General features: G+C 40.5%; 1 protein-coding gene across 1 annotated transcript in view; it reads right to left on the bottom strand.

Moving 5' to 3' along the window:
• Positions 1-12,989, bottom strand: part of KCNH8 (potassium voltage-gated channel subfamily H member 8) — a gene marked incomplete at both ends in the record, with an annotated part of 386,577 nt that overhangs the window by 15,553 nt on the left and 358,035 nt on the right. Inside the window, 3 exons of the mRNA XM_080917518.1 lie at positions 5,615-5,691; positions 7,885-7,991; positions 9,966-10,324. Of these exons, the coding sequence (XP_080773644.1) occupies positions 5,615-5,691; positions 7,885-7,991; positions 9,966-10,324 (543 nt within the window). The remainder of the gene's footprint in view (positions 1-5,614; positions 5,692-7,884; positions 7,992-9,965; positions 10,325-12,989) is intronic.

A 12,989-nucleotide genomic window follows, 5' to 3' on the forward strand; every position in this document is an offset into this window, starting at 1 on the left:
AGGACAAGAATCAATTCTTTGAGCTGCAGGTATATCTACAAGCCTGAGAAGAAACTGCAGGAATGGAGGAGGCTAAGAACCAGCCCCTCATTCATATAGAATTGAAAAGCCCAGGCTAGCCTGATAGCAGTGCATCAGTTCCCCATGTCAAAGGAGGCATGAGACAGGATCATGCCACACATCATTTGGCCACAACAAGTCAGAGTTCTGCATAAGTGCCAGTCAGCGTGGAACACACATCTCCCACTGGTAGAGAAACCTGGAATCAAGGACTGCAGGATTGCTGGCAAGTTCAAGATCTCTGAGAGGTAAACAAACAGGTGGCCAATCTCCACCTCACAGTACCTAACCCCTATAACCTGTTGATCTCATTGCCCCCGTTCAGGACATGGTATAGAGTACTGGACTTGAAGCATATGCATCAATGGACTCATCTAGTGGTCAACAAACATGTGAGGACCATCCTGTGGTCAAATTCTTTTGTGCCAGATATGAGGCGTTTAGTGGGAGAAGTAGTAGATAGCTGTGTGCCAAGCCAGAAAGTGAAAGCATGCAGAACTTAGGTAGAAAAAGAAAAAAGGTGAAGGGGGGATAGACCTGGGGTTTACTGGAAATTAGACTTTACCAAAATTAAGCCGGTAGCGATATAAATATCTATTAGTCTTTATAGATACCTTTACTGGGTGGGTGAAAGCCTCTCCACAAAGAGAGAAATGGCAAGAGTGGTAGCTAAGAAGATTCTAGAAGAGATCTTTCACAGGTTTGGCACCCCTAAGGTAATTGGATCAGACAATGGGCCAGTTTCTGTTGCCCAGGTAAGTCAGATATTAGCTTGTTCCTTGGGGACCAATTGGTAAACTCAATTGACCTTGTAGACTGGGTGCAGAGTGGGTGGTGCTCCTTCCTTTAACCCCGTTTAAAGTTAGGAACACCTCCTCCCGCTTCAACTTGATCCCCTTTGAGATACTATATGGGACCCCTGGTCCTCTCACCCTATTGAGGGATGTTCCTGAATTGAGTTGCCATAATGATTATGATTTATGCATTAGACATAAGGCTCTGCAGAGTCTGGGCTTTGTTGGCCATGGCCTATGTTCCAGCTACCCTGAAGACTGCTCACCATTTCCAAATCGGAGACTCTGCCTATGTGAGATGCCATTTGACCCTGACCCTCAAACCATGCTGGAAGGGACTATACCTGATTTTGCTGAGTTTGCCAATGGCAGTGGAGGTGGATAGGATTGCAGCCTGGATACATGCCTCCCCTGTGAAACCTGCTCCAGCACATGAGTCTCTGACATCTCAAGTTGGAAAATTGAAAAGACCGACAACCTCCCAAAATTCAAGATATCCCAAATACCATGATCTGGCTACTTGTTTGTCTGTGGCCAGCAGAGGATGTCTCGAGAACTGTGAGCAACCCCCATATCCCTGATAGACTAACATGACAGATCCTATCAGCTACAGATGCGGTCCATGTCTAAAGAATCACTCCCTTACACGTGGTGGCCCATTTTAACCCCTGATTTGTGTAAATTAGCTGCTGGGTTGGACTTGTGGGATATTCCCACTTAGGAATGGGAAGGACTACCAGAATGCAAGGGTAAACCCACATGATCCTTGAAGCCCTGTCCTGGGGGTGTTCTTGGAGGTTAAGGATTAGGGTGTGGGCACTGTCAGCTAAGGAGTAAGCTATGCCTCATCCCAGTCTATGTGTGCCCCCGAAATAAGCGGAGTAGGGTATGGACCCTTAAGTGTTAAGGAATTGATGATTACTTTTTAGTGTGTGGAGTTTTGAGACCCCTTGCCACTCCTTGTGGGGTTTAATTACTGCAAGAAAAAATTCCACAATTGGGAAAGGGGGAGCTAACACAAACAGCTGTTACACAAGCCCATGGACCAGTAAGGCCTCTGGTTCCTTTGGGTTTCTTGGCACCCACGCTGACATCACCCAGGAAAGTGGTAGCTGAGAAGGAGAAGAGCCATGTTTTTAATTTCTCCTACAACCCCCACTCCATTCAATTTACCAAAGGAGGATAAAGAGCATGTACTTGAGAAAAGAGAAACACCTAGAAACTAAGGTTATATTAATCTGGCTATGACAATGGGCTTCTTTGTATCATTCACTTGCAGATTGAGGCCTTGACTACCTCCATGGGGCCTAACTCTGTTATAGTCCTTGCACCTCCAGCGTCTTGATGCTCTATGCCAACTCTTACCATACAGAGCAGCCCATGGTGGTGACTGGGGTTACTGCAGTAACCAGAGTGGCCTCTATAATAGAGAATCTGTTCTCACCTCAGCATCCCCAGGGCGATAAGCACCCATTTCTAAACCTTATAGAAGTCTTTCCTAGCTCTAAACTCAATCAAGCCTTCCATTACCACCTCTTATCAGCCCTGCTGTGATGCAGTTCCCCCTTATTATGAGAGAATATCTGCTTCAGGCCCCATTAGACAGAAAAACACAGACGAGGGCTGCCAGTTGAGGTCCTCATAATCTCTCACCTTGCAACAAGTGTCCAGGCAATTACTATGAATAGGCACTGTCCTCCCAGAGCAAAAGTTCCTTTGTAACTCTACTCATAACTATGGCAGATGGGTATTTGATTTTCCCTGAGGATACCTGGTGGGCTTGCTTTTTCAGGACTGACCCCTTGTGTCCATCTTGAGGTCCTGAATCAGACCAAAGGGTTTTGTGTCTTATTTCAGCCAATGCCTCGGCTAGACCTATTGCTTTCACAGTGGGATGGGAGGTCACTTTAGTTTCAACTCTGATAGAACCTTGGATCATTCTATGTTTGCTTCTAAAACTTGGTTCTTGGATTTTGAATCGCTTAGTTGCATTTATCAAGGAACGCCTTAACACTGCAAATAATGGTGCTCAAACAAGAGTATGAGGCTATGGAACAAGATGACCTTTGATTTCAAGATTGAAATGGTGGCCTAGAGAAAGGGGGAAATGAAGGACCCTAGGTGCTTTTGCCAGCCTTACACCTGCCACCCTCATGTCAAGGCTAGTCCAAGTATTATTCTCCATCCACAGTTCTTGGGAGGAGCAGGAACATTCTTGAAAAACCACAGAATGTGCTGACAGATAGTCACTTGACCCTCTGATCCCATGGCCTGTCACATGCTTGCTAGCCAATAGATTCAAAGGCTAATATACTTAGCCAATGAATTTAAATGATAACCTTGCTGATGTAACCTGTATCCCTAAAGAGTATAAAACTGCTTGTAACAGCCTTTCAGGGTTACCTCTCCTTTGGATGTAGGCCACCCCAGTGCATTGGATAAATAAACCTCTTGCTTTTACATAAAAAGTATTGTGTTTTAAAATCTTTTATGTCTGATGTGCATATATGTCTATGTACTCCATGAGTCTATGGCTCCCAGAGAGTCTGAAAAAGCCCTGAATCCTCAGGAACTGATGTTGCTGGTGATTTTAAACTGCCCTGTAAATGCTGGGAACCAGATCTGGCTCCTCTGCAAAAACAGCCAGTGCTCCTAACCCCTGAGCCATCTCTCCAGCACCTTCTGTATTTTTCAATGGGGGGTTATTTGGGTGATCTAGTGTTTGAACTAATCATTATGATTTAGAAACTGTCAGTCCCACTATTGGGTTCTCTAGTAGTGAAATCTTGGTTCTTCCCCTGTAATTTTTTTCCTCCTGTTAGTTCTGGTATGACTTTTGAAATGGAAAGATGGAAGGAGAACAGCTAAGTATAAATCTTCACTAACAGAGCACCCAGATTTAGAAGAAACCTGGGTTTCTCATGCTGCACCATATATTGTGGTACTGTAGACCATGGCAGGTTGTGTGATCAGATACATTTCACTTATAAAATCCTCATTAATACATTAGTACAACCAGATTCTATCCCAGATAATGGCATGTGAGTTCAAACTTCAGTCTGGAAGGGGACTACCTTACTCTCTCTCTCTACCTCTCTACAAATCTTTTCAATGGTCCATAGGAATCCCAGAGCTTCCAGCATTTATTTTCCAGAGAGAGTCTGTCAAGACTGCTCTGTAGCTAGGCCTGTAAAGAGCCTCAACCTTCTTTTCTTTGTTTCTGGGATGACCATTTTTGAGTTGTTCCCTGCAATTTCCCAGAGGTTCTCAAAAGCCTGACCTCTTCACCATCAAGCTTTTCTCTACTCTGCTTACCCATCAAGCTTCATAGATCCAAAATAATTATTTGCATCTAAAATGCCCCTGAATGTGTTTTAGACTACTACTATTATTTGGGGAAATCAATTAAAACTGAGGCAGCAAATAAAGAAGCTACCTTATTCTCTGTGAACAAAGGGAAAAGCAAACCTTATCAAAACAGAGAGTAGACCCAAGGTTTTCCAAGGCAGGATTCCCTAGATTAAGTGTAAGTCTGACTGAGAGATATTACTGAGAAGAGAAAATAAATTCCAAAGGTAACTTTTGGTTATGGCTAAACAAACATAAAACTTACTGAATCCCCTAATTTAACATGATGCATACATATATCTTAGTAAGTTGTGATAAAAGTTACTTTATTTCATGTAGACAATCCTAACATTCACAGAAATAAAGTTCCAATGTTATGTAGTAAATATGTAATGGATAAAAAGCAGAACTTAGGCTAAAATCACTCGGAGAAATCACATTCTCCTATGGACTAACAATCTTGCTTTAACTGGCTGTAAACTGAAAGGTATTTATTAAATAAAATCTCTGCTCAGGATATATCTTATATTGTATAAAAAAATAAATCGTCACATACTGTTAAGGTTGCAGAAAGTGCACTGCACCAGCAACAAGGATTTGCCTGGTGCCAGACTCAAGCACATTCACAACCAAGTGTTCCCTAAAAGTCCCAGTCCTGGGTTAGGCAGGACCTTGAATCTGTAACAGAAAGAGGGGAATACAGCAAACACAAAGACATTTAAAATGTACCTTGGAGAGTGACTAAAAGATATTCATGAGAGAAGTTATTATTATAAAAATATCCACACTGGAAAAAGGAAGTAAAAATCTCATCTATGGACAGAATTGCTGATCTGCACGGGTCCCTTAGTGGGCACTCCATCCAGTTGCTTAGGTCCTCAGTGTGTGCATTTCTGCTGGGTGTTGTAAACACCAATTCCATAAAGGTGCTTCTGCTTCTTACACTGTGGCTGTTCCATTTGTCTCTGCTGAGTGTTGTAAGGGTCTGTCTGAGGCGATTGTATTTTGCTGTCTGCTGCTTCTGTCTGTATGCCTGCCTCTTTGTATATGCCCTTTCACTACATGCTCAACAAACTCACTGAAAACTGAAAAGTGTGGCTGCTTAGACCATTTTCTAGACAGGACAGAATACTGTCACTTGTTATAAAATGACCATGAATGCACAACTCACTTTATTTACTTAGGTCATTTCATTTATTCCACCATGGGTCAAAGGACGTGTAATATTGTTCCCTACCTACATCCAGGGGATTGAGCTTTTGGGTAGATTACATGAGGGGTGAAAAGTCCCAGGGCTCTGTGAGGTTCAGGTGATTTCTCTCCAGGGGTACAAGCTGGTTCTTATATCACACTGCTTCTGCTGTAGGTAGAATTTCTATCTCTTTTGCCCATCCATCCTGCTCTCCCCATACCTCAGTGTTGAGCTTGTTTATCTGCTGTTTGGTTTCTTCAGCCTTGATGAATAGAAATGCAGCTCCAATCTCTGAATCTGAAAAGCAACACACAGAGAGTGAGCTTTTCCCAATAAAATACACGGAGTATTCAAGCTTCAGGGTGGCTGCTGTGTTGGAGAAAGGACAAGCTGTCACTTCAAACTTCCCTGCTGCCTGAGCTCTGTGGGTTCTTTCTCCCCAGGCTCAAATAATCCCCTTTTCTTCTTTAGATGGCACCTGCTGTATCCTTAGGGGCCAGTGTCACAGCATGGTGGTTGGCATTCACATTAGCTGCATGTGTCCCCAGACACAATCATCAGCGTGCTATAAGTCAGTCTCTCATATTTTTTCGTTGTCACTCCTCATTGACCACTGCCACACCCTCTGACAATGCCTCCATTGGAAACACTGGTTGCTGTGCCCATGAGAGCCTTTTATTCCACTCCTGTTTGAGGGGCTAATCTCTTTGGTATGCTTTTTTCTTTTACTATACTGTGCACATATTTAGTTCTGTTTTCTAGTTTCTCCTTACTCTACTCTTCTAAATACATTTTTTTTTCTGTCCAGGCTGAGAAGCTCAAATTAATCAGAGCTTCAGGGAGAAAAAGACTCGACTGTTTCTTCCTCCCTGTGTAAGTAGAGGACAGAAATGCATGCCCTTTGACCCACTGTGAAATTAAGTGAAATAGCCTAGGTAAATAAAAATTGTGACAGAATTATCCTCCTTCTGATTAGTCATGAGTAGAATACTTGATTGTGGAAGAAGAAGAATCATTTGAACAGTTCAAAGTGTTCACAACAGAGCCTGTTTTACAGAGATGTCTTGCAGTCCACCAACAATTTCTCATCATGTACAACAGGTCAGTGTCCTCTGCGTAAGATGCCTCTTCAGATGAAAGTAAAGAAAGAACCCAGAAAAAGGAAGAGACACTTTAATGCAATTAGGTAGTGGGTTAAGATTTCTTGTTAAAGGGTGTATGAAAGTCTCCATTTTTTCGCTCTTAGGCTAAGTCATACAAATGTACTCACATGTGGAAACTTTTCTTCCTGTATTAAAAACAGTATGTAAAGTTTGGGATAAAATTTGGTGACAGTGCATACAAGTTATGAGTGTGTCCACAGAAGAAGGACAGAAGGTCCAGGCAAAATAAAGAGATAATTAGGAGGTGGAATGAAAACAAATTGTTGCTTAAATATTTGAGTTTAGGGCTTAATGATAGGACAAGAAAACAAGCAGCCAAGAGATGGGTGGATGGACATGACTCTGTGCATTGTCCCTGCGGGGACCACAAGGAGCATGTTGCTGCTGAGACTCACTACTTGTTTTTGTGGCAAACACAGCAGTTGGATAGAAATAGGATTTCCTTGACCATTGCCTCAACAAAGTCAAGTCAACATATGCAATTTAGTTGAGTTAACGATTTAAGACTACTCTGTTTTCTGCTCTCATTAAGTCTATAGTGGACTCATATTTTTCTTCAGAGGACAATGAGTACTAGGAAGAAATGCTAATTCCAAATAATGTCCTTAACTCAGTGAACAGTAGATTTCTATCCCTTTTGCTGCATCTGTCCATTCAATGGTCTTTTGCGGGGGCAAATGACATAGTCAGGGTATGCTGGCTTTGCATAGCAATTTTTTCATGTAATCATTTTGCTTTATTATCAACTGTGCAATGTCCTGTTTGTATCAGATAAAGCTAGGCTTTTCTCAGAGTTTACTTGTTATTTCTGGCCTTGATTGTGTCCTTTTTGACAGATCCTTTGTGTGGGTAAGGTTGGCAGAGGGGGAGAGAGATCAAACTGGGCTTGAGATGGAGGTATCTATACATTAATTCCTTACAGATTGGTGTTTCATATTCAACTGCCTTACTTCACTTCACATTGTTTATTATGACAGTCTGTAAGTATATAACTTCTCACCAAATAAATGACTACGTACTACCAACATTTTCAGAGTACACAATCAACATATTTCTTCGAGGTGATGTTGATGTGCATTTGTCTAGAAACTAGAGGAACACTTTGATAAATACCAGAAACTGTTTGCTAGAAGTGGTAAAAATGACAGGGCATGATTCCTGGACAGAGAACAATTCCAAATAATGTTCTTAGAACTTGGAGATGTTACAGGCTTAAGCCAAATCACTGAATGCCACAAAGAATCAGGTAAAATCAGAAGACAACTGTTACAAACACCACACATTTCTGAGAGAGGTAATTCTCAAAGATGACAAGTCAGGTGCTTACCTCCAAGCTGAGGGGAAATCCTGGACTCTGGCCTAATTTGTTCAGAGCCAAAGTCAAAAGTCTGAGTTTCCTCACTGCTGTTCCCATCTTCAATTCCATCAACAATCCTGTGCCAAGTTGAGACAATTAGTTGGCTGTGCAGTTACATTTTTGAATTCCAGAAGTTCTTTTTTTTAAATTCCAGAAGTTCTATATGACCTCTAAGACCTTTTATATATTTTTTTGTTTTCAATATCTAAATTCTGGATGTTATGATGTTCATGCAGTCCCTTGGTAACCCCTTTCTGAGATGATTCTTAGCAGTCTGATCCCTAGGGCTATGTGTGTAACATGCACTCCAGAGTTTATCAACATGTTTTCAGAACCATAATTTCTTTAAGGATTTTTATGTTTTCCACATTTAAAATTATAATATTTTGGACATATGGTATGACATAGAGTATATACGAAAGTGTATTGCATTTGGGGTTTACTTGCTTTAAAATATGGCAACTAAAAATTGAAAGCTACATATGTGGCTCACATTTTATCTTTCATTTTATTTTTGTTGGACATTGATACTATAGAAATTAGACTTAATTATTCTCAGATTTAAAATGCAGGTTATGACACACACAATTTTACTCTGATCCAAGAAAAAAAAATTTAACTTTTAACAAATGAAACATTATAGTAAAACTTCAATGATACCTGTAGACAAAGTTCTAACACTACCTACCTGAGTACTAAAAAGCATCATTGTTCAATTAATATTTTTGCAGTTGTTATTCTAGGAACTGAAGATAAGGCCTCATAAGTACCAGACAAGTGTATTCCACCAAGCTCCAGCTTCCTCTCTAATGTTTAAATCACTGAGGAGATGAACCCTTTTCCTTGGTAAATGATGCCTAATTTTCTCCTAGCTAAATACAAGTATATTGTAAAAAATGTATACAAAAAATAAACAAATGAAAGTTTCCAGTCATTACTGAAACTATAACATTTTGCCAAGTGGCCCCGGAATGCTCTCCATGTGGGCAAACACTCATTTGACAAGTGTGTGATCCTGGCACGCAGAAAATTTTCTCTTCCAGCTCTGAAAGGTTTCTAACTAAAAGTCATCATGCTTTCTTCCCACTTGCCTCAATGTGCAATACACAGATGCCGAAGTGTCTTTTTCGCAAGCAGGTAATGGACTACTGTATTAAAACAATTACTGGGTTTACAAGTAGGAAAAGAATTTGAATCCAGCTTTTCTTATTTCTTGCTATTGCTGAAGTCTTGGGCAGAATATTTAAGTCTTATGCTTTATTTTTAAACCTTATAGTAACAGATAATACAAATGGTTTCTTTGGATTGCAAGAAGACGAAAGACATTTAAAAAATAGAGAAATCACCTCACAAGGTGAGTGGAACCTAGAAAGCACTCAAGATATTTTTCTTGCTTGGTTACTCAGCCGTTAGGGATTCTGATGGTTCTTGTTGCCTTTTAGGCACCTTTACATGAACGTAATTATTTTTCTTTTTACTATCTCAATGATTTTTATTCTAAAGTAATTTTTATTTTCTACGCAAAATAGAGCTAGCATTACTAAAAAGAGCAAAAAGGAAACAGCCTCTGTGATCTATATTAACAAGCAGTCTAACTTGACAAGAAAACCACCTCAAGGTCGTTCATTACTTCAACCTCTTGTTCCATAAAGATGTCAGTGTTAAAGAGTAATCTAGAAGGCTCTTCATCTTGTTCCATAAAGATGTCAGTGTTAAAGAGTAACCTAGAAGGCTCTTCATCTCTTCTATTTTATTGGGAATTAATTTATAAGTTGCATCATGATAAGTAGATATAACTTAGTACACAAAAAAGAGAGCCCATTTAAATAATAATAAGTACATTTTTTATAACACAAACACACATCTGTGCATGTATGTTTCAAAAGCTTGTATGCATGGCTCAGTAAAACTGAAGAATCAAGGTTGCGAAGTTAAGAAACAGAAAGTCTCAGAAGGCTGAATAATTTACCAGGTAAGTGCTAGTCTGTTTGTGAGCACACATAGAAGTGTGGATTCTCACTGGGGAGACTGACACACTGCTGAAGTCTTACCTTGGACTAAGCTCTGGGGTTCCAGCAATACCCAGACTGCAAAGCTGTACTTTCAAGTTCTTCTCTCTCTTTCTGCCATGGTTAGGTGGGTCAGGCTCCTGCTTGGTTTTAGGGGAGTTGGCATTAGAGACTCTGATAGGTGAGTGGAATGGTGCTGTTCCTGAGGCCAGTTGCTTTAAGCTCAAACCTAGGTAACTCTTATTGCTTCCAGTCTTTTTGCTGTGTGAAACAGAGGATCCCCTTGTGTAGATGGGAGAAAGTGAGGTGGTCTCCTCTTCCTCTACCTCTTCTTCCTCTTCCTCATCTTCCACAATGGATGGTAGTCTCTTCTTGATGCTTCCATTCCCCTTGGGCTCTGCCTAGATCAGTGGGTAATACAGATTAGCACAAGTTGCCAAGACTTCCCAAGAGGCATGTTACTCATGCCAGAGGACCTACTAATAAAGATCAAATCCTGTAGAGGCTAGTAAACTTTTGCATGCTGCGATCTTATTTTCAAGTTTTAAAGGGCGCCCAGTTTTCATGCCTAGGCTTACTTTCTCTGCTCTCCTGTTTCTAACCCCAACCATTCCCTTGGTCTTTACAAATATCTGGGTGGGGAGCTGTGTAAAAGATGTACTGTATATGCATCACTCCTATATTTTTCTCAGCTGCCCGCTCATACTCATAATAGATGACATTCCCTTTGTGAATATGAACGTGTTAATTTTATTGCACTTTCTTGGATTTTATGATTTAAAACTTCAATATCTTTAAGAGGAACGTGAAGTTCAGCATTAGCGTGATTCTTGACAATGAAAGTGTTTCCTATCTATTTTGAACATCATGAATGGAAAAAATGAAGCATCCTTCCCTTTCTTGTTTTCAGCTCCCTTGTTCTTTGAAGCCATTAACAAGACATAGAATATAGCATGTGTGGGATCTTGTTACTAGACAGACATAAGAATGGTAAGTTTGAATGGAGCCCCAGGAATTTCAGAATTCCCATCTGCCTCCCCCTACTCTGGAACATGTAACCACAGCATCCCAATGAGGACCATAAGCACTGGGTCATATAGGATAGACACCTGGAGTGTTTATAAGGTTATAAAGATTATAAGGTTTATAAGGCTTCATGTTAATGAGGTATGTACATAGCCTCCAAGCGGTCAGCCAATGAGCTTCTCCTTCTGAACATTCCTCTCTACAGGAGTCATTTAATACCTGGTTCACCCCAAAGAAAGTGTATGTATTTATATCCACTATTAAATAAGCCAATATGAACAAAGATTCTTATAAGGATCTTCTCTTCATTAAGGATTGCAGTGGGGAAGGTCTTTGTCTTAGAGTCGCCACCTACAACTCTCAAGAAAGGTCTTCTGTCCTCCAGTCCCTCAGTAGTCTAAGCACTCACTCCAAATCAGAATCAAACTGGGTGTTGCCCTTTTCAGGCTTTGCCTTCTTCTTCCAGTCCAGCGCATGGATGCTCTGAGAGGAAGTGTGGACCAGGGATCACTGTTACTGACTCCCAGCGGTATGCTGGAGGCCCACGGGTACCAGGAAGCACAGTATTTGTCCCAAGTCCTGCTGTTTCCCCTTCCATCCCCTTGAAAGAAAACATGAACTGTGGACTACCCTATAAGGACTCTGCCCTGCCCTCTCTCAGGAGCATGCCAGTGGAGCTCCAGGCACCCCAGCAGAGAAGCAGGGAGCAGAGGACATTACAGCAAACCTCTGTTCCTTTGAAAGAGTCTTGAGATATAGAGGAAATACAGTCTTTCTAGAATCCATTCCAGGAGCACAGTGCTCTTAAATGGGGCATCCAATCTCATAGGTCGAGAAAGGAAGAATAGGAGAGAAAACAATTGATGTAAAGTCAGAATAGCCAAGCAAGGGGTGGCACAGGCAGGTCTAGACCCTCTTGACCATTGCAAGGCCTCTTGCTTAGGGCCAGCTTGATCTTTAGGCATGTTCACTAGTCATTTATTCGAGAAAATAAAATCTTTTTTTTTTCTGTGTCCCAGTTTTGTTTTCAGACCCAATTGTGTATACATACTTAACAATAGTTTCTAATAAAAGTAATAGTAAATACTGAAAGCAGCTACAGTTTCTATTTAAGTTTCATGAACTGCCATGGTGATTATGCCATGAAGTACTTGGTTTGTTGGTGTATTTGGATTTGTGACATCTATAGTAATTATAAAGAAACAACAAAAATATTGTGAGGTGTCCTGGGTGCCTTCCAGGCCATAGTCCAGTTAGTTTAGTTGTTAGTCACTAAGTGAAATAAAATATTGGTTTACTCATTTTTTATTAATATTAATACCCCAAAAATTTCACTAAAATATTGTCACTCAATTCTTATTTCTAGATGCATATAATTATTTTAATCAAATGTGGAGCTATGTGTTCATTATTGGAAAGTCATGGTGCTGCTTTTTTGTTTGTTTATCTTGTTTCCCATAGTATCTAAAACTTGGTGCTTTAACAAATATTGGACCCTCATGGAATTGTACAAGACTACTGTCTACTTTTATTATAGACCAGAAAAATAAGCTCTCCCCGCTAAAGACACAACAGGGCAAACTTATCAAAGAAATGAAAAAGAAACTTGAGTAAATCTCTAATTAGATCTGTTTGCACTGGCACTGACAATTTATTCATTCCTTTGTTTGAAGAAGTCTCCACTGGTTCTAATAGAATCCTCTGACTGATAACTTACGAAATGTTTGTACTTCTACAAGCTCATTTAAGTCTCAGAATTCTACTTTGTCAAGGAGTCTTGGTGCCTTGAGCAAGTCTCTCACCAGCTGATTCTTACAATTAAGATGACAGATACTACTTATACCAACAACTCGTTTCCCTACAAGCATAGCTGTAGACAAAACCTAAACTTCTGCTGTTATTAGCTACCTAGCCTGTCACTGGCCTCTATTCAAGATAACTAGTGTGTTATATAAATGAGAAATGTGCCCAATGGTCATGGCACTATTTGAGGAGGCAGCACAGCCTTGCTGGAGGAAGTACATCAGTGAGGTGAGCTAT

This window comes from Micromys minutus (genome assembly GCF_963924665.1).
Source record: "Micromys minutus genome assembly, chromosome: 5".
Lineage (NCBI taxonomy): Eukaryota > Metazoa > Chordata > Mammalia > Rodentia > Muridae > Micromys > Micromys minutus.